Source organism: Aspergillus saccharolyticus (genome assembly GCF_003184585.1).
Source record: "Aspergillus saccharolyticus JOP 1030-1 unplaced genomic scaffold BP01scaffold_5, whole genome shotgun sequence".
NCBI lineage: Eukaryota > Fungi > Ascomycota > Eurotiomycetes > Eurotiales > Aspergillaceae > Aspergillus > Aspergillus saccharolyticus.
This window is the reverse complement of record NW_020290615.1, coordinates 147595-167229: the sequence shown is the minus strand read 5'-3', so window position 1 is coordinate 167229 and position 19635 is coordinate 147595. Positions and strand designations below refer to the sequence as shown.

General features: G+C 51.6%; 6 protein-coding genes across 6 annotated transcripts; 3 read left to right on the top strand and 3 right to left on the bottom strand.

Moving 5' to 3' along the window:
* Positions 1-2849: 2849 nt before the first annotated feature.
* Positions 2850-4969, top strand: BP01DRAFT_379929 (uncharacterized protein; the record flags this gene model as incomplete). The annotated part of the gene is made up of 2 exons (XM_025577183.1): positions 2850-3170; positions 3314-4969. The coding sequence occupies 2 exons, from the start codon at positions 2850-2852 to the stop codon at positions 4967-4969; spliced, it is 1977 nt and encodes a 658-aa protein (XP_025434000.1).
* A 2442-nt stretch (positions 4970-7411) lies between these two features.
* BP01DRAFT_334465 (alpha/beta-hydrolase) lies at positions 7412-9612 on the bottom strand (the record flags this gene model as incomplete). The annotated part of the gene is made up of 6 exons (XM_025573162.1): positions 7412-8203; positions 8287-8584; positions 8654-8769; positions 8838-9152; positions 9230-9314; positions 9397-9612. 6 exons carry the CDS (start codon positions 9610-9612, stop codon positions 7617-7619), a joined length of 1617 nt encoding a protein of 538 aa, XP_025433999.1. The 3' UTR covers positions 7412-7616.
* An 867-nt stretch (positions 9613-10479) lies between these two features.
* On the top strand, positions 10480-11326 carry BP01DRAFT_175002 (uncharacterized protein). Its single transcript, XM_025570811.1, has 3 exons — positions 10480-10907; positions 10994-11054; positions 11111-11326. Exons 1-3 carry the CDS (start codon positions 10587-10589, stop codon positions 11212-11214), a joined length of 486 nt encoding a protein of 161 aa, XP_025433998.1. The 5' UTR covers positions 10480-10586; the 3' UTR covers positions 11215-11326.
* A 913-nt stretch (positions 11327-12239) lies between these two features.
* BP01DRAFT_353906 (uncharacterized protein) lies at positions 12240-13167 on the top strand. Its single transcript, XM_025574297.1, has 4 exons — positions 12240-12268; positions 12462-12525; positions 12762-12852; positions 12906-13167. Exons 2-4 carry the CDS (start codon positions 12479-12481, stop codon positions 12972-12974), a joined length of 207 nt encoding a protein of 68 aa, XP_025433997.1. The 5' UTR covers positions 12240-12268; positions 12462-12478; the 3' UTR covers positions 12975-13167.
* Positions 13168-14412: 1245 nt separating this feature from the next.
* BP01DRAFT_407455 (putative choline transport protein) lies at positions 14413-16487 on the bottom strand (the record flags this gene model as incomplete). Its single annotated transcript, XM_025578795.1, has 5 exons — positions 14413-14513; positions 14754-14987; positions 15090-15364; positions 15449-15788; positions 15887-16487. 5 exons carry the CDS (start codon positions 16485-16487, stop codon positions 14413-14415), a joined length of 1551 nt encoding a protein of 516 aa, XP_025433996.1.
* A 936-nt stretch (positions 16488-17423) lies between these two features.
* On the bottom strand, positions 17424-19530 carry BP01DRAFT_389329 (MDR family MFS transporter; the record flags this gene model as incomplete). Its single annotated transcript, XM_025577908.1, has 6 exons — positions 19209-19530; positions 18846-19157; positions 18260-18783; positions 17884-18205; positions 17685-17827; positions 17424-17615 (listed from the first exon to the last, which is right to left on the bottom strand). The coding sequence occupies exons 1-6, from the start codon at positions 19339-19341 to the stop codon at positions 17424-17426; spliced, it is 1626 nt and encodes a 541-aa protein (XP_025433995.1). The 5' UTR covers positions 19342-19530.
* Between the last annotated feature and the right edge of the window lie 105 nt (positions 19531-19635).

The following is a 19635-nucleotide window of genomic DNA, read 5'->3' as shown; positions in this document are numbered from 1 at the left end:
CCGCCCACCATAACAACTTACAATCGATAGTCCGTACAATAGCGGAGAAACCGCTTGGGTTGGATCACGTGGCATCAGGTGAGTGCCTGCTGTCCGGACCGCGGATTGGTGGCACAATTCGTCTCGCGTCCCACTCCTCAAACTACCCATCCGTCATCGATCCATAGTCTGGAGATCGGCCGGTTACGGCGCCCAAGGATGATCCGGGAAAAAGAAAATGACAGAAAAAAGTTTTAAGAAGACAGTTCACAAGAGTCTTTTCGTCACTGGCTGACCACAGTCTTCTCAGTGACGGGAATGAGAGTGACGACTAGAGGCCTGGTCGTTTCGATTCCAGCTAGGGAGAAGGCCATGTGTAGATAGCACCGAGGCAACCTTGGATGTGCTCCGTGTGGTACCGCGGGCTCGTTCCGGAGAAGTTTCCCAGAAGACTGTACACCCTGGTGGCCAGCCAACAACGTACTTTTGGGGGATGTCACGAAGCCGAAGAGCATGCAATAAATGAATCGACGCTCGATCCAGTCGGCCACTAAGATCGACCTGATAGGAGAACGTAGCGTCTCCAGGAGGATAAGGCATAACTCGCTTGAGATAGAGGCATGTGCTCGGCAGTAGCAGATGATGCTCCGCCAGAAAGGAATACTGACTGAGTGGGCTGTTGTCATCTGTGCTGAAGTGCCACCACCCCAACCGACACTGGCACTGACACTGACATTGGGGGAGCAAAGACCGACTACGGCGCAAAGAGGGGGTGGATTTCCCCGGCAGCGAGGCACAACACACTGCCTGATCCTATAGATACGGCCTATGAACAACACCTTGGTCGACCGAGACAGATGGAGGGACTCCCAAGTCATCAAGGAACCTAGACTGAAAGACTTCCTGTGATTAAATGGACACTACCAATAAGGAAAGGTGTCAGTAGTTGCCCAAACGGGTGTAGTGCGAATTGACGTGGCAGCACAGCAGGTCTTTCCTGGCAACTTGACTCCTTTGCTTGAGTACGAACAGAACAGAGCACTGGAGTACGGAGTACTGGGTACGTCAATGCCTAAGGTTGTCCATGTACCGCCGTAGGCGCCTCCGCGGGCAAAAATAGTGGTCAACGCAGGGGAGTCCCACCCTCAATGGAGACCGGGTGACGGGTGTATTTGGTACTGCGCCCCGAAGTACTTACTTTCATTTCAGTCATTCGACGGAACATGAGTGCACCTAATACTTACTAGGGAGTACGTACGAAGTTCCTGCTAACTTAACCAACTTGTTAAGTTAACTAGCCATTCGGATGACTGATCCAAGTCTCTCCAGCATAGCCATCGTCCTGCTGGTCCGGGTGGAGGCTGCTACCATCCGGTTCGCCGCCTCACTTTCGGGCACACACCGTGTTCGTCCGTCCGTCCATTCATCCAATCCTCCTCATCATCAGCAATAATCCTGATCCAGTCTTATACCCGGACCAATTTGAGCTCTGTTGAACAGTCAGCGTGTCACCATCCCCTTTCCGTAGCATCCATGGCCGGAATATGGGCAAACCTGCCACCACTTCAAAGGAAAAGATGGATTGCCTGATTGGGACTAGTGTTCTGATCACCATCATTCATCCCGTAGAGATTCCATACTAGTATCACTTGATTCGGTCTACCTTTGCTTTGCTCTCATATTGATCGCCGTAGAGAAAATTAATTTATTCTTCTCTCTTTCTCCGAGTCTCATTTAAAATTGCATAACTGGGTTCTGATTCTTTATTTTGGAATTGCCTCTCTGATGTTGTGGGCGGGTAGAATGAAGTATGGGGGAAGAAGATGATCACAAAGAATAAGCTCCTGAGATGATCCAAGTATCTGAATGAGATAGTCGAACTTCTAGAACGGTATTAGTGGTGAGACGCATTTCAAAAAGCTTTTAACAAAATAACGATCAGTGCCCGAAAGAAGAATTTCCATCAGAATAAATCCCACAGGAAAATAAAAAGAGGATTAGGGATTTTTGCCCTCCCCCAAGAGGGTCTGGAACCCTCGTTGCGCCCTCCAATCCGGCCCTCCATCTTCAATTCACCCCCGCCCAGTTTCAACCGTCTTGATGGATGAGGAACTCCCAAACTAACCTGCAACTTACTGCTTCCCCTTCTGACGGATCTTTTGCGCTATCTCTCTCTTTCTCTCTCTCTGTCCTTCTCTCCTTCTCAACTCTCTTGCTCTTTTCACATCTTCTTTCCATCGCTTCTTTTCCCAATCCTCACCTTAGTTTCATCCTAGACCCTCTCTTCCGACCCATTCGTCTAGGCCCAAACTGTGGGGATGTTAGATGGTCTATTAAATCGATAACCTCCCCTCTCTCTGTGATTTCTCCTTCTTTATCGTTATCGCCAATCCTCCTTGTCGCATATATCTTGCTTCTCATACATTTTCCCCCACACCCTCCTTCTCCTCTTCATATATCCCAACTATCCTCTCCTCAATTCTCCTTTTCTCCTTTTCCTCTCACTCACAATCCTGCCCCTCTGCAATCTACCTCGTACCTTCTGCGGGTGCTCAGTGCTTTTCTCTTATTTCTATCCTATCCTACTTATCGCCTTCATACTACCTGGGACCGTTTCAGCGAATTCGTCTCCGCCAGCGCTTCTCCAACTCCCCGACCAGCGACAACTTTTCTTCGCTCATTTTTACAGCATAACGTCAGTCACACCCGTCCCACCATCCACTATCAAGTTGATCCAGTGAATCTAACCTGCTAACATCTCATCTGCAGAAGACCCCTTCTATCCCCTCTAGCCACTTGATACTGATAGCAGCCCTCCTTTGTCCCACGTGATAGAGGCGTCACGCAAAGAGAGGATCTCCCCACCCACTATGGCGGGCACCATGGCTGACGACGAATTATTCACACGGGCTATCTCTGGGTATCGGGACGCTTTTTTGGTTCGACACTCCCACTTACCGGAATCTGAACGGAATCAACTTTGGAGTCAGCGGTTAAGTCAGTTCATGACCACCACGGCCTCTTCGTCCGCATCCTCGTTTGATGCCTCCTCCAGCTATCGCCCGGTTCCCGGTTCTGGCGTACCCGAAGACGACGGCGCTGCTTTGGAGAAGTCTGGGAAAAGGACGCGGCAGGATACCCCTCGGACTCTCCCTGGCTCTGGTCTCCCTCCACCGAAACGACGAGTCACCGTACGTGAATCATCTTGGTCTTCTGCTCCCGCCTCCCATTTGTGTCTTCGTCCTTACCCATTCTATTCTCCCCGCCTTACTCCATGATCTCACTGTTTCCTCTTTCACCTCCCGACATCCGTCCCTGGATTGACAAATGGCAGACTCCGGAACCTCCAGTGACCGTCGATCTGACACGCGAGTTGTCTCATGCTTCCTCCCCGGCAGCTCCTGAGACAGCTCGGCGCTTGATCAGAACCAATTCTCGGAAGGACAACAAGGTTACTTTCTCGGGTCCTGGGTCCTCTCGACAGACGGCCATGGTCCGCTCACAGAGTCAGCAAACGCCAGTGTCGCATCGCCCATCGCTGACCGCCACCAATGTGAAAGGACATCGACACTCTTATGGACCTCAGCGCGTGCAGCGCCGGCTGGACCATGTCAACGAATACACCCCGTCGGAATACGCCAAGCAGTATTTCGGTGACTTCCAAGGCCAAGGAAACGTCTCTGCTCTTTCCATGGCGCTTTCGGCGGATCCCACGCTCTCCGGATACGACCAACAAAGGTCGCAGTTGGCTCAGGCCCAGCCTGAACTGTTGGCCGACTTCACCTTGGCGAATTCCATGATGGCCGACCAGCCGGCCGCGGTGGAAATGAGCAGAAGTACGACCACTGACTCGCTTTGCGGGGGGTTTGGCATGATGAGGTTTGATTCCTCTGGACCGAACCTCGATTCCACTTTTTCTTTCTCCGTCCCTTCCACCGAGTTCATGCCCTCCAGTTCGCCGATGAATGTTCCTTTCCCCACCACCTTCAACTCCCTGCACCAAAATCCCGCCCAAGATCTCGCCTTCTCCTACCCCGACGCCACTGCCCCTGTTTCCTTCTCCTGCTCTGCCCCCTCATCGACCCCATTTTATACACAGATTCCTACCCTCTCCACATCTCCTGTGACAGAGATCAAACCTCTATTGTCTGCTGAGAATGACAGTCCCTCATCTACTTCCCAGACCTCCAGAGCAGCGCGCAGAACTCAAGAGCAAATTGTGCAGGGCGCTCGCCCTATTGCCCCTAAAGCGGAGCCCCAGAGCAGCTCACCCCCTAAGGGAGGCGAACATAAGATGATAAGAATCTCATCCTCAGATGGAACGGCTAAGGAGGTGGCTGCAATCCCCAAGGCCTCGATTCAACGGCCCCAGCGTCCGAAGACGTACTGCAACATGTGTAACGACCAGCCCGAGGGCTTCCATGGGGAGCACGAGCTGCGTCGGCATATCGAGCGGGTACACGCTGCGGTTCGTAAGGTTTGGGTCTGCGTGGACATTTCTCCTGACAAGACCTTCTTGGCGAATTGCAAGGCTTGTCGCAATGGCAAGCGCTATGGTGCTAATTACAACGCCGCGGCTCATCTTCGTCGCACCCACTTCAACCCCTGCCAGCGCGGCCGGGGTGGTCGGGGTAAAGACAGCGAGAAGCGCGGTGGCAAGGGTGGTGGTAACCACCCTCCCATGGATGTCTTGAAGCACTGGATGGTGCAGAAGACCGAATTTGTTCTCGGAAATTACAATAACCAGGAAGCTTTAGGTGATGACTTGGCGGCCGCACCGTTGGTGGTTGGGGCGGAAGATGTGCCATTGTCCACCCTGCCGCTGGCGTCGGCCGATGAGATCTCTTCTCAGGGCTTAGAGACTGCCCTCATTGACGGGTATGACCCCATGACCACGTTTCCCGCGCTGGGCATGGAGGTTCCCCTTGATGCTACTCCTTGCTATTTCGAGTCTCCCTCGCTTCCCCCTGAGATTGATTCGTATGTGTGACCGTGCTGCCTGTTAGGCGCTTCTCGTCACCTGAGTATTAATCTTGCATCCTTCGGCCTTGTTTTCTCATCTTACTCTTTGAATCTGGATTCCGGCTTGATGTGATACTAATTTTTTGACTTTTGGACATTTTCTTGCGAAATCTTCTTGTCAAATTTCTTGCCCACCCCACTTTTTCTTTTCTTTTTCTTTTTCTTTTCCCCATTGTTCTTCTTTTCTCTTTGGGTTCTCATATTTACCCTCTTCTTATCTTTTTCAGACACCAAGGGTCGATCTTATCACCCTTTCGGCCGCCCTGGGGGCGCGCTACGATATAATGTGTGATGAACAGACAGTCAACCATATACAGACTTTTGAATATATTGATTTGGACAAAGAGATGTTCAGAAGCCAGGTCCAGAGCCATGCCGCTTTGCTCGTCTGTCCTAGGGACAGTGAGGTGCAGGGAGGGCGACCGCTGGACCACTATGCAAGACTTCGTAATTCAGACTGATTACCAGCATGCACGCTTCTCAGAACGAAAGCCTGAGCCTCAATTGAGTGACACCCAGTGGCTGGGAAGGAGTTGTGGGCGCGTGTTGACGGCAAAACTGGGCGAATGTCTGATGCTGACCCTATCACAATCTTTTCACTACATCAATGGCTTTCTGCGACATGAATAATGATACTGCCTGACCGAGCGACCCAAAGTGTGGGAGCATCGAGCGATTCTAGCAGCACTAACCGTCAATTTCAGTGTTCCCTGAGCTGGAATGTACTGTACTAGCCATATGCCCTGGAATAGACTTCGCACTGCCAGTCATTTATCTGTTTTTATACCTCTTATAGATCGTATGGCGCGACATTCGAGTTTTTCTCGTGCACTACCGTCCCCATGGGCTAGAAATCCCCCCGATTGATACTCCGGTGTTTTCTTTTTTTTTTTACACATTGACTAATTTGCATCGACTACCCTTTGCTGCCAACCTGCATTCCGCGGCAAGAGTAGCCGCATCTACATTCGCTGTACACGACATACGTCTAACAAATCCCGCCCCGCATTCGTAGCACAATCTGACCTTGATCCAGTACCTAAGTAATCTATTCAACCGAGCTTCAACTCCAGCCATCGGCAGCACAAGCCCGTGCCACACGCGTAACCGTGATTGTCTGTAGGTGAGAGACCACCTGGTGCTATTCAAGAAAAGCGTGCGAAGCGAATAGATTTCGTACCGATCACTCAGATTCAAATGTGGCTTACTACGTAGGACTACTATCGGAATCGGTCAGCGGGCCCTTAAATTGATCGATACCAATACTGACTGGCTATCCTACAATTGCTGGGCGGCGCAATTGATGTACGGTACACCGCCTGGGAGTTCTACCTTCCCAGCAAATGCGATTATTCTCTGCCGGACGAAAATGCTTTGCTTGGATGCCGTGCGAAAAGTATCGGTCCCCTCGCGAAGACGTATTTTTTGACCCAGGACAGACACTGGACGTCTGTTCTATCTATTACTAAGTTACTTTGCCCGTCATGAAGTTCGCGACTCCAGCCATCTTCAACGCTTCCACTGTTGTATGGGCGTTCTCCTGTAAGTGCCATGTCTTCTGACATTATGGTTCTGTCTGGTTCTATTCTCCCTTTCAGTTGCGTTTCTACGTTTCCACGCGCTAATAGATATCATAAATCCTCAATCAAGTCCTGGGTACCACCAGCGCAAGCAATCTCTTTTCCCGGACAATAGACGATTGTGATATCTGCAAGCCAGCTTACCCACTGCGCGCTGGAAGGCTTGCCCCCTTCCCCTACCGAGGACGACGCATCAAGGCTGTAGAATCTGCCTGTAGAGCCTTTGAAGAAGATAGTATAGACTGGGCACGATGTGATAGTGCCGTTGAAGATCTCGGCGAGAGCGTGGGTGAGCATGTGCTGGTTGAAAAGGGTAACCCTGACATTGGGTGCTATCAATTCCACCTATGCTATTAGCATAAGCCAGGAGGAGGACATTCATTCCTATCCTCGGACCCTGAGCCTGTAGTAGCTGCCCCTACGTACTGGTATGCTGAATCCTGGTGATTATATTCCAATCAGACACATTCTTGAAAGTATGGGCTCAGACAGACTTGGGGCGCTATTCGTGGCTGGATAGCTGGCTTTGATATCCAAACCGCGCGCGTTTCTAATGCAATGATCTTGTGCTCTCGTATGGACTTGGGCAGGCATTGGGAACCGAGGGATGTCTCGCCCCCCGCAATGCTTTCTACCTAGTTTGCAGAGATCAAGTCTGAGGAGTTTGGCTGTATCTTCGCGGGGAACTTGGATTGGGGTCTCCGTTCCAATAAGTACCGTACATTATAACTAACACGTGATTGTCTAGCCGATATACTGAATACCTACTCACAAAGGTTAGTCCCTGAGTCTCATCATGTCAACTGGTTGACGTTGATTAACTACTTCATGCTCCAAATATTCTATCGATATTGTCTTCACCATCACCTGGGAATCTGTACTTCATCGCTGTTGGACATGACATCGGCCTTTTTTTTTTTTTCTATCCGATCATTGTGATGCTTCATGCACGTCTGCGGACACGCTGTTCTCGTAATCACATCCTCTTCTTTAGATCTGCACCAAACTCGTGGTTGTCCTCCCAAGTGGCCACGATCATCCCTTCCACGGCAGTGGAACTCTCTCATCGCGTCCGAATATGCGGAACCCAGCGCTAGAATCCCAGCAACCTGCCTCAAGGAAATCCCCCGTGATATTCCGCACGGCCGTCGTGTTTCCAAACTCCAGAATCAGCCCTCCAGACGAAGCACTGGCATTGAAGGCAGGCCAACCCACAGTCTCAGTGACCGTGGAGGGGTCCTTGAGGAAAGCCAGCAAATAGTCCTGCATCGTCCGCGAGGTCTCGACCTCAAGCTCCGAGATCTCCCCAACATCAAGCATATAGGTTCCAAAAATCATCAAGAGATCCGACCAGTGGAACGCGCCCAGCCAAGGAACAGGGCTGATGTTGGTGAAGTTGCCCGCCCACTCATACCGGTAGGTCTCGAGCCCCTGGGAGGCTCGCAGGAGAGCATCCTTGTACGAGGCGCAGAGCCATTCTCCTGTTGTTTCCATAGTGGCGGTGTCATTGTTGGGAGTGATGGGATCTTCGCGGGCGGCGTTGGAGCGGATCGCCGGCCCGGGGGCCACGCGACCCATCTGGTAGCGCTCGGTTTCATTGGCGAAGATGTACTTCTCGTCAGCTGTAGGAATGGCCATCTTTCGTTAGTCAAAGGAAGATAGGTCCAAGCGCCATGGAGGTTTTGTGGGAGGGGGGAAGACAAACGGATGTAATCGGAAAACGCAATGGATGGGGTGCCATTGTAGCGGTTGACAAACTCCTCAATCTGAACCCAGGATACTTGGCGCATGCATTCCAACTCCGCCTCGGCATCGTCCCCGTAATTGCATCCTAGACCTTTGGCAACAATGTGAAAGTCCTCATAAACATCCTCTGTCTCCGTGAGGTCGATTGTCACCGATGGCGGCGCAGAAATCACGCCGAACCGGACCGCGAGAGGATCATCGGGGTAGGCGAGGGTATAGAGGTGTGTCAGGGCAGCGCCCTGGGATTGGCCCCACAGCTGTCATTGGGAAAAAGGATTGATTAACCTTGTGCTCAGGTCTGTAGGGAACACTCATCGCCCACTCACCATGATATTATCTGGGTCACCCCCGAATGCCCGGATATTCTCCGATACCCACTCCACCGCCGCACGCACATCCATTAGAGTCAAGGATGTCTCGTTCAAAGCTTTGGACTTAGGGTCTAGAAGTGAAGAGTTCCTATTGTTAGATGTGCTTGAGATATTTGAGGTGTTCAAGTTCTGTACTAACTTCCAAAGATATTCGCGCGGTAATTAATGGTCACCACAATATGTTCCTGCGAATTGGAAACCCAATTCGAAGGCAGCTGAGAGGGAATTGCAATGCCCCCCGTGGTTCCTCCCCCGCCCGTGACGAAGAGTGCCACCGGGAGATGGGAGGTCTGATTAGCATAGGCCGGGGTCCAGATCGCCAGGGAGAGGCAGTCTTCCGACGATGACCACGCCACGGATCCTTGATTGTCGGCCTCGCCGATACTGAGCAGGAGATTCGGCGGTTCATACTGTGCCCACATGGACTCGCCCGAAGCGACATACTGTGGACAGGCTAAAAAGATTCATTGTTGTCAATCAATCGGCCCGCTCTTGCCCGTGGCTGGCTAATGAGGCATTCATATAACTTACCCGGGCCAAACCGAGTTGAGTCAATTCTTTTCGATGAGTGCGGCAACCTCTGGGGAGGAAGCCAGCGAAGGTCGCCAATCGGTGGCTGGAATGGGACACGGAATGATTGTCAGCTTCTATGCTTCCGCAAGCCATGTATTCGAAAGGGCTTTGTCGAGGCCAAGTACCTGTGCATAGGGTACTCGCAGGAACTGGCGGACATCTGGATAGGTATCATTCAAGATGCCAATGAATGTTCCGGTACGGGTCTCAACGGTCAGATTCGACCAGTTGGACAAGGTTCGCGCGGGCTGCCAACTCAGATCCGCATAATAAGGAGGGTTCAAATGGCCGAGAGCAAGGGAGGCAAGGCCAAGCCATCCATAGGTCGCCCAGGGAGTCATGGTTCACCTGGAAATTCCCTCTCCACTAGGTCACTGTTATCCCCGGTTTGAGGAGCTCTTTCTCACATTGACTTGTACGGGCTGGGATATGGTGTAACTTATATACTACTGCGTCTGCAAGTTCCGACTGCGGCGGGTGACTGAGAGTCTCCCCAACGGGACGAAGAGCGTGGGGAATGAAGGTGGGGAGGTGACGGAAAGGAACTGGGATAAGCCCGGCACCTAGAGTAAAGCATCATCATCCGATATAACTACATAGTTTTGCGAATCTTTGAGCCAGAATCGAACCACTGTCTCCGGCTTGACGGGCTGGAAAGCAGGGTTAGATCCCGCGCCAAGCCCAATGACAAAGTGCCGGAATATGCATTATGCGGGTGGAGAAGCCGATTTGATGAAGCCGGTGGATTCTTACGAGAAGGTCAACTTCCGTTCCCATGATTTGAGAGACCTTGCACCACTTCGCTCTTGGTCTGGGCAACCCATGACGGCATAACCCGAACCCCACGGGGCTTCAACGTTGGGCTTCTTAGCCATGGCCCATAAGTCGCATATGCTCCGCAATCCGAATATATTTGCTCGGCGTCATTGTATACCACCTTTGCAGCTCGCCGAGTGCCGACAGCAGCTTGCCTGGCAAGATTTCAAACCTCCCGCTCTGCTGGAGGTAATGACCAGCCGTGCGGCAGGCGTTTCTCCAGACTACTGCGTCACTCCTCCGAGCCTTGCACATCTCCAAGCCGGATATCGGCCCCGGAGCTAAAGGACCCGCCGCCGATTTTCACCATCAGCGCCAATCCCAGCTGAGGAAAGGTCACGCGCGCGGCCGATTTTGTGCCGTAGCGCCCAAGCGGCGAGCAGCCCGTGACAACTTCTTGGTTCGGGTGATGGAAAGCCCGGCAGGCTTTCTTATTGAGCATGGTTGACACCGAGTCTAGGACCACTCAGGGCTGTCTCTTCCTATGGCAACCAGTTGAATGCTTCCTCGGTGTTCGAGACTTCGAGTTCGTCTTTTCAGTATCTTCGTGAGACCTCTAAGCCCTTCAACGCAGATAAAGTTCGTCAGATATTACCTCAAACACGCTATCCGAAGCCTCATCATACTCGTAGCGTACTTGAGTTCAGGACCCAAGGCGTCCAATACGCCGACTGTCAACAAGGAGATAAAGCAGGCGCATCAGACGGGGGATTTAGGAATGCATGTCGAGACGGAAGGGTTAGACATTCTGTGCTTTTTACCTGCTTCTTATTTCTGGTCGTGGCCAAGAATTTTGGGGCATGATGGGCATAGAGACTCCGTTAGTCCTCCTTGTCGCTCTCAACTTCCGGATGTGATTCTTGCCAATTTCATGCTTAGATTGTATCTATATTGACCAGTAGGTAGATATCTCGCATGCTTCCAAATGTTCAAATGCGCATAAGCGTTGGGAAGCGTCGTGGCGGCGGTACGTATATACCCTCGTTTCAAGGTTGAGGTGAATCTTCTCATCATCCAAATAAGCGAAAGCGATCTCGTGCGGGAGGAGAAAGTCTCGTCGCAGCTCGTCGAACATCCAGCGGCCCGGATCATGCCCATTTCGGGGCGACGGTCTTCGATATGCATGACTTCCTTTGACAGCGACATATGTGGGATGTCTGCCGCGACGCTGATCAAGAACGGCAGAAGTCGTCACATCGAGGAAATTATTTTGGAACTGAGATGGAGCTTCTCGCAGAGGGCTTCGTTCGTCCGATGGTGTGGCCTTGGGGCGAAGCCAAGGTGAAAGACCCGGGCCATAGGCGCGGTCATTACGGAGCTGAGCTAGAAGTCAACGCAGTGACGCAGTAGATGTTGCTGACGATGGTGACGATTGAATTCTCGTGGTTCAGGAGTTGTAAGGTTGTACACAACGACGAGGTATGGAGTAGGCAGATGAGTCACGTGAAATGCACATACCGGTCGGGATTGACCCCAAGCGCTCAGTCCGGGAATGACCGGCATTGCCTCCGTAGAGAATAGAAACCGTCTGGAACCATCTGGGGCAACGAGCCCGTGTCTGGACACTGCCATTGGAAGTGGAACTCTCGTGGCTGGTGCCTAGCGGTCTACACCTGGAAAAGGGTTTTGTTCCTATAGGGCTGCGATGTGGCTGAGTGTTCCACTGCCTTGCACTCAGTGGATAGCCACTGAATAGCCACTGAATAGTGGTGTGATTCCTGTTTCTCGTTCCCGTCCTGATACCTGATACTTGTTAGTAGTGAATTTATGGCTTAATTTAGCACAGAAGGGTAACTTAGCGCCGAGGCAATCACTACGGAGTAAATAGTCAATACGTGGGGGCGGACTCACGCAGATGCCTGGGACCATACCATTACCGCCCGACCACCACAAGCAACGAGTGCTGAATGTGAGGTGATACCGTACCATACAGGGTTCTGGTAATACATCCGCCTGCCTCAGCCTCATTGCATCAGCCATCAAATCATTCATCGCCTTCGATTCCCTTCTTCCCTTTCTTTCTTCTGCCTCCTCTTTGTGAACTCCTCTTTTCATCCTGCACGAGGTCGATCCCCTTTGGTTTTGATCTTCTCTTCCCCCTATCTCTGTCCCTTTTATCTCTCTTTCCAGGCTTTTTCGCTGTCTTACTCCCGTCACATCCTCTTCTTGGCGTAATCTCAGGTATGTCCCACACCCCGTCATTATTGGCTCCCTCAGCCACTTGGTTCCTCTTTCTCCCCTCTCTCTCTCCCTCTCTCGCTCACGCCCGGCCTGCTTCTTACTCAACTCTTCAACTCACTCCCCCCGTTCTCTCTTCCTTCTTCCAAGCTTTCTCTCCGCTGACCATCATTGCTTCGCTTTCTTGGTTCTCCAGCTACCGTTCCTGTCGCCATGTCTCATCAAGGGTACTACAACGGCCCTCCTCCGCCTCAGCAGGCGTAAGTTCTCTCCCTTCCTCCTCCGTTGCGCCCGGTCCCTTGGCCTCCGTAACTGCCGTCGCGCCCCGGTTTTTCCTCTCCTGCGGACGAGAATCGCGGGTCCAGCCCGACAGACTGGACGAGATTCATCGCCATGGCATTCTTCTGGCCTACGCTCGTCCGACCTATGTCGCCCGGGGTTTGACCTGGGCTACCTCATCGTGCGCAAAATGTTCTGACCATCGCCCCCGAAATAGTTACGGCCAATATCCCCCGCAAGGCTATCAGCAGGGTTACCCTCCCCAGGGAGGCTATCCCCCCGGTCCTCCTCCCCAAGGCTATGCTCCTGTACGTTGCGATCCGAAATTGTGCCGGCGATTGTCACTGACCATTCCCTTTAGCAACCCATGCAGTACCAGCAGCAACCTCCTCCCCAGCAGAAGGACCGCGGCTGTCTAGGAACCTGGTAAGCGCTCCATCGCATTGCTCTCTGCCGACCGCAAACATCCCTTGCTGACGACTATTTCTCCTCCTCTTCAGCTTGGCCACCCTGTGCTGTCTGTGTCTGTGCGAAGAGACCTGCGAGTGCTGCTTTGACTGTATCGAGTGCTGCGAAATGTGCTAGACGCCATGATCGAACGACGACCTTCCCCCCTCTCCTTGTTACACGAAACGATCCTCCAACAATAATGGCGTTGCTGCTTCTACTACCCATGACCGCCACTCCCACGACTCCTGCTTACACACCACTAGACCGCTCGAGTTATTTAGCTGAAGGGCGCCGGGAAATAAAGACGGGCCGCCGTGGTTCGACCGCGATAGACGTTGTTACGCCACGGTTTCCCGCCCCCGGAGTCTCCCATTTCCTATGTTTAATTTTCATATGTTGCGCTGCTTGATTTGTGGAACTGCGGGTTTTTTTTTTCTGTCTCTGGTGAAATGTGTGATTCTTCTATCTGGGACTAAGGCTCTAATCCGAGGATATGCCCCTGAGTGAAGGATTCAACCGATCCGGGTTTCTCCATAGCCGCATGGCGCCTAATTCATGATTGACCTCTTCTTCCTTTCTTCGACCTTCCAAGTTATGGCTTGGAGCTCTATCCCATTGCGATTTGCCACTCTGGTGGTCTGCCATGCTTGCTTAGTCTCCGTCGAGCGGGCTGTCGGAATGTTGGCTGTACCTGAACTGGTTGGATAGCGAAGAGTAACTACATCGATGGAAGTAGGTGTTGTTGTTAGTTCAAGTTGTTAAATTCGGACTGCAGTGCAATCAATCCTCATTTCCTGGTGGACGAAACGGATTTGAGAGAATCCGGATGATGTATTTTGGGCAACACTCCAGACTCCAGTGTACCCTGTATACTGAGGGCATGTAATTGAAGGATGAAGTCATCACGCTTTGAGAACTAAGTTGTTACACGGAACCGGAAAAACCGGGTGGAGTGTTAGCTCTTTTGCTCACTCTTGGCTCCTCTCTCCGATCATAGGGAAAAAATGCAGGTCACGCGGAATCTCAAGTCTCAGCCCCTAACAGACCCCGATTCATCGAATGATTATAACCATTACAGTCTGTTTCCTAACCCCTTCTATCTATCACAACATGCCAGACTCTCATATAGGCTTATATGCAGGCGGTATCATCACCGTTTGTAGAGTTCCATAGATTTTGAATTCCCCATTGACCATACAATCCATAGTAGCCTTGACCGATCCTCAAGGAAGAACATATCGTATCCTTGTGAATAGCATCGAAGGATCAGTTAGCTCTCGAAAGCCAGCGTTTTATATACTTCCCGCACACATACGTCGAGATTGGTATGTTCATTGCGTAGATAGTAGCTCTAACTAAATTCGCCCTACGAGCATCTCCCGGAATCCATTGCTCTCAATCGCGAAATCAAACAGCAATCACATCTCCAGTCTCGGCCCGTGATAGTGACGTCGGGCATAGGCGTACCAATTCCCCACCCCTAGGATGAGCATGATGACCAGGACGACGGAGGCGTAGTCTATAGTGAATCAAGAGGGTTAGTCAGTGTCCTTGTGTCCTGTATTCTAGTGTATTTGGTTTTTCTCGATCATGTCGGATGTGTTTTGTAAGCACACACATAAAGAAAGGGGGCCGCGTGTAACCGGAACGAACGAACGGTACAAGGGCACGGTTTCAGCAAGAGAAAAAGGAAAGGGGCAACAAGCACACACTTCATCAAGTGGGAAGCAACAAGGAAAGGAGCAGAATGAAGACATACTCATATTTCCCCCCGTGACCGGAAACTCCATCGGAAAGGTAAAGAAGATCGTGATGATGATCGCCCACAGAACGCAGATGATATTCGACAGATATCCGAGCAGACCGGGGACCTTGAAGGGACGGTTCCGCGGTAAGTAGTCGGGGCTTCGGCGGCGGTAGAGGAGGAGGGTCGCGGGGATGGCGTAGGAGATTTGAGCGACGACGACGGTTGTGCTGATGAAGGCGTTGAATGCTTTTTGGTGTCCGGCGTGTTAGTATTGGAATTCTCTTTTTACTTTTGTGAAGTGAGAGAGGGAGGGCCTTGTGAAGAGTATGGGTTAGGCGTATGGCTTACCGGTTGTCGAGCAGACATAGACAATACCAACGAGAAGAACGGCAACACCATCCAGAATCAAAGCGTAGACGGGTACACCGAGGGAAGGGTGGATTCTGGCTAGATAACGCGAGAAGAAGAGGGCTTCGTCGCGGGCAAAGGACCAGGTCAGCCGCGAGGCGGTTTGGTGGACGGCGTTGAGGGCGATGAGGGAGACGACGAAGAGGGCGGCCATGAAGATTGTGGCGGCTACGGGGCTCTGGGTGGCTTTTTCCCAGACGAAGAAGATGGGGAAGCTGTCATTGGTATATGTGTTAGCTTCGACTTGCTATAATAGTTCGATCTGTATGTGTATCGACAAAGAGAAGGGTCACACACACCCTGTGGGACTGTCGAGAGAGGCCTGGATGTCGTTATAGCTGTATACAACCGCAATGGCAAACGGAAACGCGGTGAAAAGTCCGACAATCACGGTCACAATGACGGCTTTGGGTACAATGCGCTCCGGATCAAGACACTCCTCGGCCAGGTGGAGGGTGGCGTCAAGGCCCGAGTACATGAACTGAGGCGTGGAGAGACCCGTAAGGAACGAAATGCCGTCTGGCCAGCCGCCAGACCCATTGACGAATTCTCCCCAAATATGAGATGAGCTGACGTGTGCAGAGGAGCGTGCAGGGCAGGTGATGGTCAGGGCAAGAAAAGTTGAGATAGAAAGGAGGACTATTCGGGGACGATACAGTTATAATGTACCAATGGTTAGCATGAGGATAATACCGATATTGGATACTTCGACCGGGATAGCCAATGGCATCACTCACAACCCAGATTATACACCCACAGAGTCTTGTTGGTAAGGAAGATGTTGTACACAACCAAGATCGCGTTAAGCAGCTGATACACAAGGAAGTAGTGCCAGCTCTGGGTTTCGTACTCGGGCTGCCACCGGATGACAATCGCCATGAGCACGTTCGTCGTGGACAAGCAGATAGAAGCCCCAAGGGTGATCCATGCAAACAGGGCGGCGATGCCACTCGAGTATGAGAGGACTTTACTCCACCGGTTCGAAGCCAGGATTGAGGTGAAATGATACTGCCCGCCGGCGGTAGGGTAGACACTCGCCAGCTCGGCCAAGGTAATGCCCGTGCAGAGCATAGCAAAGAAGACTACGATAATGCCATACAACAGCGAGACTGAGCCGCCCGACTGAATGGCGATGGAGAAGCTGGCTGCTATCGCCACCCAGCTATTGGTATTGTTGTATCCCATGGCGATGATACTGAGAATGCTGAAGTTTCGCTTCATATGCGCATCAGGCACGCCCGTGATGGCGACCTGGCCCTTGGCCATGTCGACCTCGGGATCATAGGGGGCCTCATGGCCGGATTTGGAAGACACACGCTTAGGGTTGTCTAACTCCATAGGATGTGTAAGTAGGATTCTTACTCAAGAAGAGGCACTGGGGCGGAACTGCACGGCGCGAAGGGAGGAGCATCATCTGTTAAATGGCCCTTGCCATCCTCTTACGCATGACCTAGCCTACATACTTGCCTTGAATGAACGCCACAATATGATAAGCGAGGTTAGTCTGATAAGTTCCTCTGGGGTGGGGAATTGGGGTTTCGTTGATTCATCGCAGTCAAGGCTATTTGATACCATGTAGGTAATGACCGATGGCTCGGAATGCGATAAGCATTCCGAGCTCAGTTATCGGAGCGGGCCCCGGCTTTGCATTGAAATAAGCTTGGAGAGACCCATTATGGCGGAATTGGAACGGAATTAACCAGCAGACGATCATCGTCGAAAACGCGGGGTGATGCAGCTAGTGATGCCAATGTGTCTGTGGAAGATGCCTCTGGTACTCAAAGCGTGAATGAGGACCCTGAGCTCACCCCTTAACCCCACTCGTTGACAGCCAGACCTTTTATGTTACTAGTCTATGTCTAGCTGTTCCGAGAGATGAGGACTAACAGTGACAGTGACTTTCCCTCGGCAATTTCAAGATCTAGAGTTTAAATTCTCCAAATGCGGGGGCGGAACCAACATGCGAAGCTCTCGTGTTGAGACACGTCAATTACCAAGACAAATTGAGTCTCTCTGCAAGAATGTCCTCTTTCGATTGACCTATATATATGCATCTGTGAAGCAGACACGCCTGTATTGTATCGATCACTTGCGGTTAGGATGCAATGTCCGTCCGCGCCCAACCCCGTACTAATTTCCGCATTTCACCAAGCGCTGCCTCTTCTAGCTAAAGGATGATCCTCACCAGACATACCTTTTTGCGTGTCTGAAGCGATCATCTCGCACGCTCATTAACACTCGCTGTGGAGACGGCAGGGATCTGGTAGCCAGTCTCTACGCATTGTGCGAGCGATGTAGGCCTTTTCCTTTAGTAAACAGCGCAGCGACGGTTGCCACGAGTCCAAAACAGGCTGATGCCACGAAGGACAGTCGGATGCCCTGGTAATAGACTAACCGTGCAGCTAATTGAACATCCGGTGGTAAGTTGTGAATTGCGGAGACCGAGTGACGAATTTCCTCGACGATCTATTGGTGTAGGAACTTGATCAGCCGGTGCTCTCATTAGTCACCACAACGCGAAGAGAGGGATGTTACTTTCCATTTGTCTGGTATTCCACTCAAGGCCTCCCCGAGGCCCGAGCGCAGTGTATTCTGAATAATCGTGGACGTGATGGCGACCCCCCAAACGGTGCCCATTGAACGGACCAAATATACAGTGGAAGCCGACACGGCATGGTCTTACCGCTAAGTCAGCTAACCTCAGACCCCTGCCTTTGGGTTACTCGCGACTTACCTGCATGCTCAAAAGCAGCGAGAAATGTGAACAAGACGCCTGGGTAGACAATACCCTGTCCGAGGCTTGCGGGAATTAGGTATGTGAAGTATTTCCATTCCGAGTCTTGGAAATGTAGCAGCGCAACCAGTGCATTGCCAATGCACATGAGCGATGAACCAGCCCGAACCAAGTAGGCCAGCTTGCCCCAACGAGACATCACAATGCCGGAGATAATTCCGCCAATCGGGGTAGCAAAAGATGGAATGGCGAGTCTCGCGCCAGCCTTTGCGGGTGACTCCATAAGCACGACCTGGAAGAAAAGAGGTAGCGTGAAGAGGAACTGCCCTCATGTCAGTCATGGCTGCAGATCAGTAATTGAGTTCGAGGTGCTTACAGCGTAGGCGGCCATTCCGACGCAAACGTTCGCAATCTGAGTGGCCACAGGAAGCAGCCCTGCCAACATGTGCGGTGGGATCAGGGGAACCGCAGTTGTACTTCTTTCTATATGAACGAACATGGCGAGGAACACCAAACTCGCCAGCAAAGACATAATAACCCACCCGTTGGACCAAGGAAGCTCATTACCGCCCAGACTCAGACCTACCAGCTGGGTCGACAGGCCCAGTATAAGAGCTAATGCTCCAGAAATGTCAAGGAGTCGCCACACGGCTCGAAAGTCATGTCCTTGCTCAAGGTATTTCCCCTGAGCAGGCATAATAAGAACAAGGTGGCCTGTGAGCAATGCTAAGAAGCCTACCGGTACCTGCGACAAAAAGCACCATCGCCAACCAATCGAGTCCACGATGAAGCCTCCTAGAGATGCACCACAGATCGACCCGAAGCCATGCAACACATTCTGAACCGCCTGATACATACCTCGGCGACGAAAGGGGATGAGATCTGAGTTGATAATAGTGGCTAGCTCAAGTCAGTGATAATCTCTCCATGAGAATAGCAACATAACTATTCATTCCACTCACCCATGGTCATCAAGCCCCCTCCCCCGATGCCAGTAAGTGCTCTCATGAGGTTCAAGAAAACCACATTCGTCGCAATCCCGCACCCCAGACAGCCGATTATGAAAGTGACAGTGGCGGTGAAGAACGAAGCCCGCCGACCGAAGATATCTGAAAAACGCCCGTATAATGGCTGGAAGGCGGTGCTGGTGATGAGGTACGAAGTCGTGAGCCACGACGCAGTGTTGGCGGCGTTGAAATCGGAGCTGATGATGGCATAAGTCGACGCAGTAATCGTACCATCAAATCCAGACAGGAAAACATTGGACATGATGGCTATATTGTGCGTTAGTAGCTTTGCTTTTCTGTGACGGTAGCAATCCAAACCTAGCTGGATCCAGACGAAGCCTGGTGGTGGCTTCCAAGGAACTGCTGTCTCGGGATGCAGCAGCGGCTGCACTTCCGGCGGGGTGGACGATGCTGACTCGACGTCAGATGTACTTGCTTCCAGAAGACTCATGTTTACTCTTCAGCTATATTTGAGTTGATATAGATGGTTGAGGACAGTTGAAATCTTCATGATGGGACAGGGCAGCTGTTTAAACCGCAGTGAAGCAAACTCCACAGTGGAGAAGTCAGCACGGAATTGTGCTCCACAGTGACACGATCGCCAAGGCATATTTCGATTGCATACCCTGAAATGAGCAAGATAGTATGTTTGAGTGAAGTGCAAGAGTGCTTGCTGGCGTCACTCATTCTAAAGATCTGAAGGCAGACTTTTCCGCCTTTATTTTTATTTTTATTTTTTTTTTTT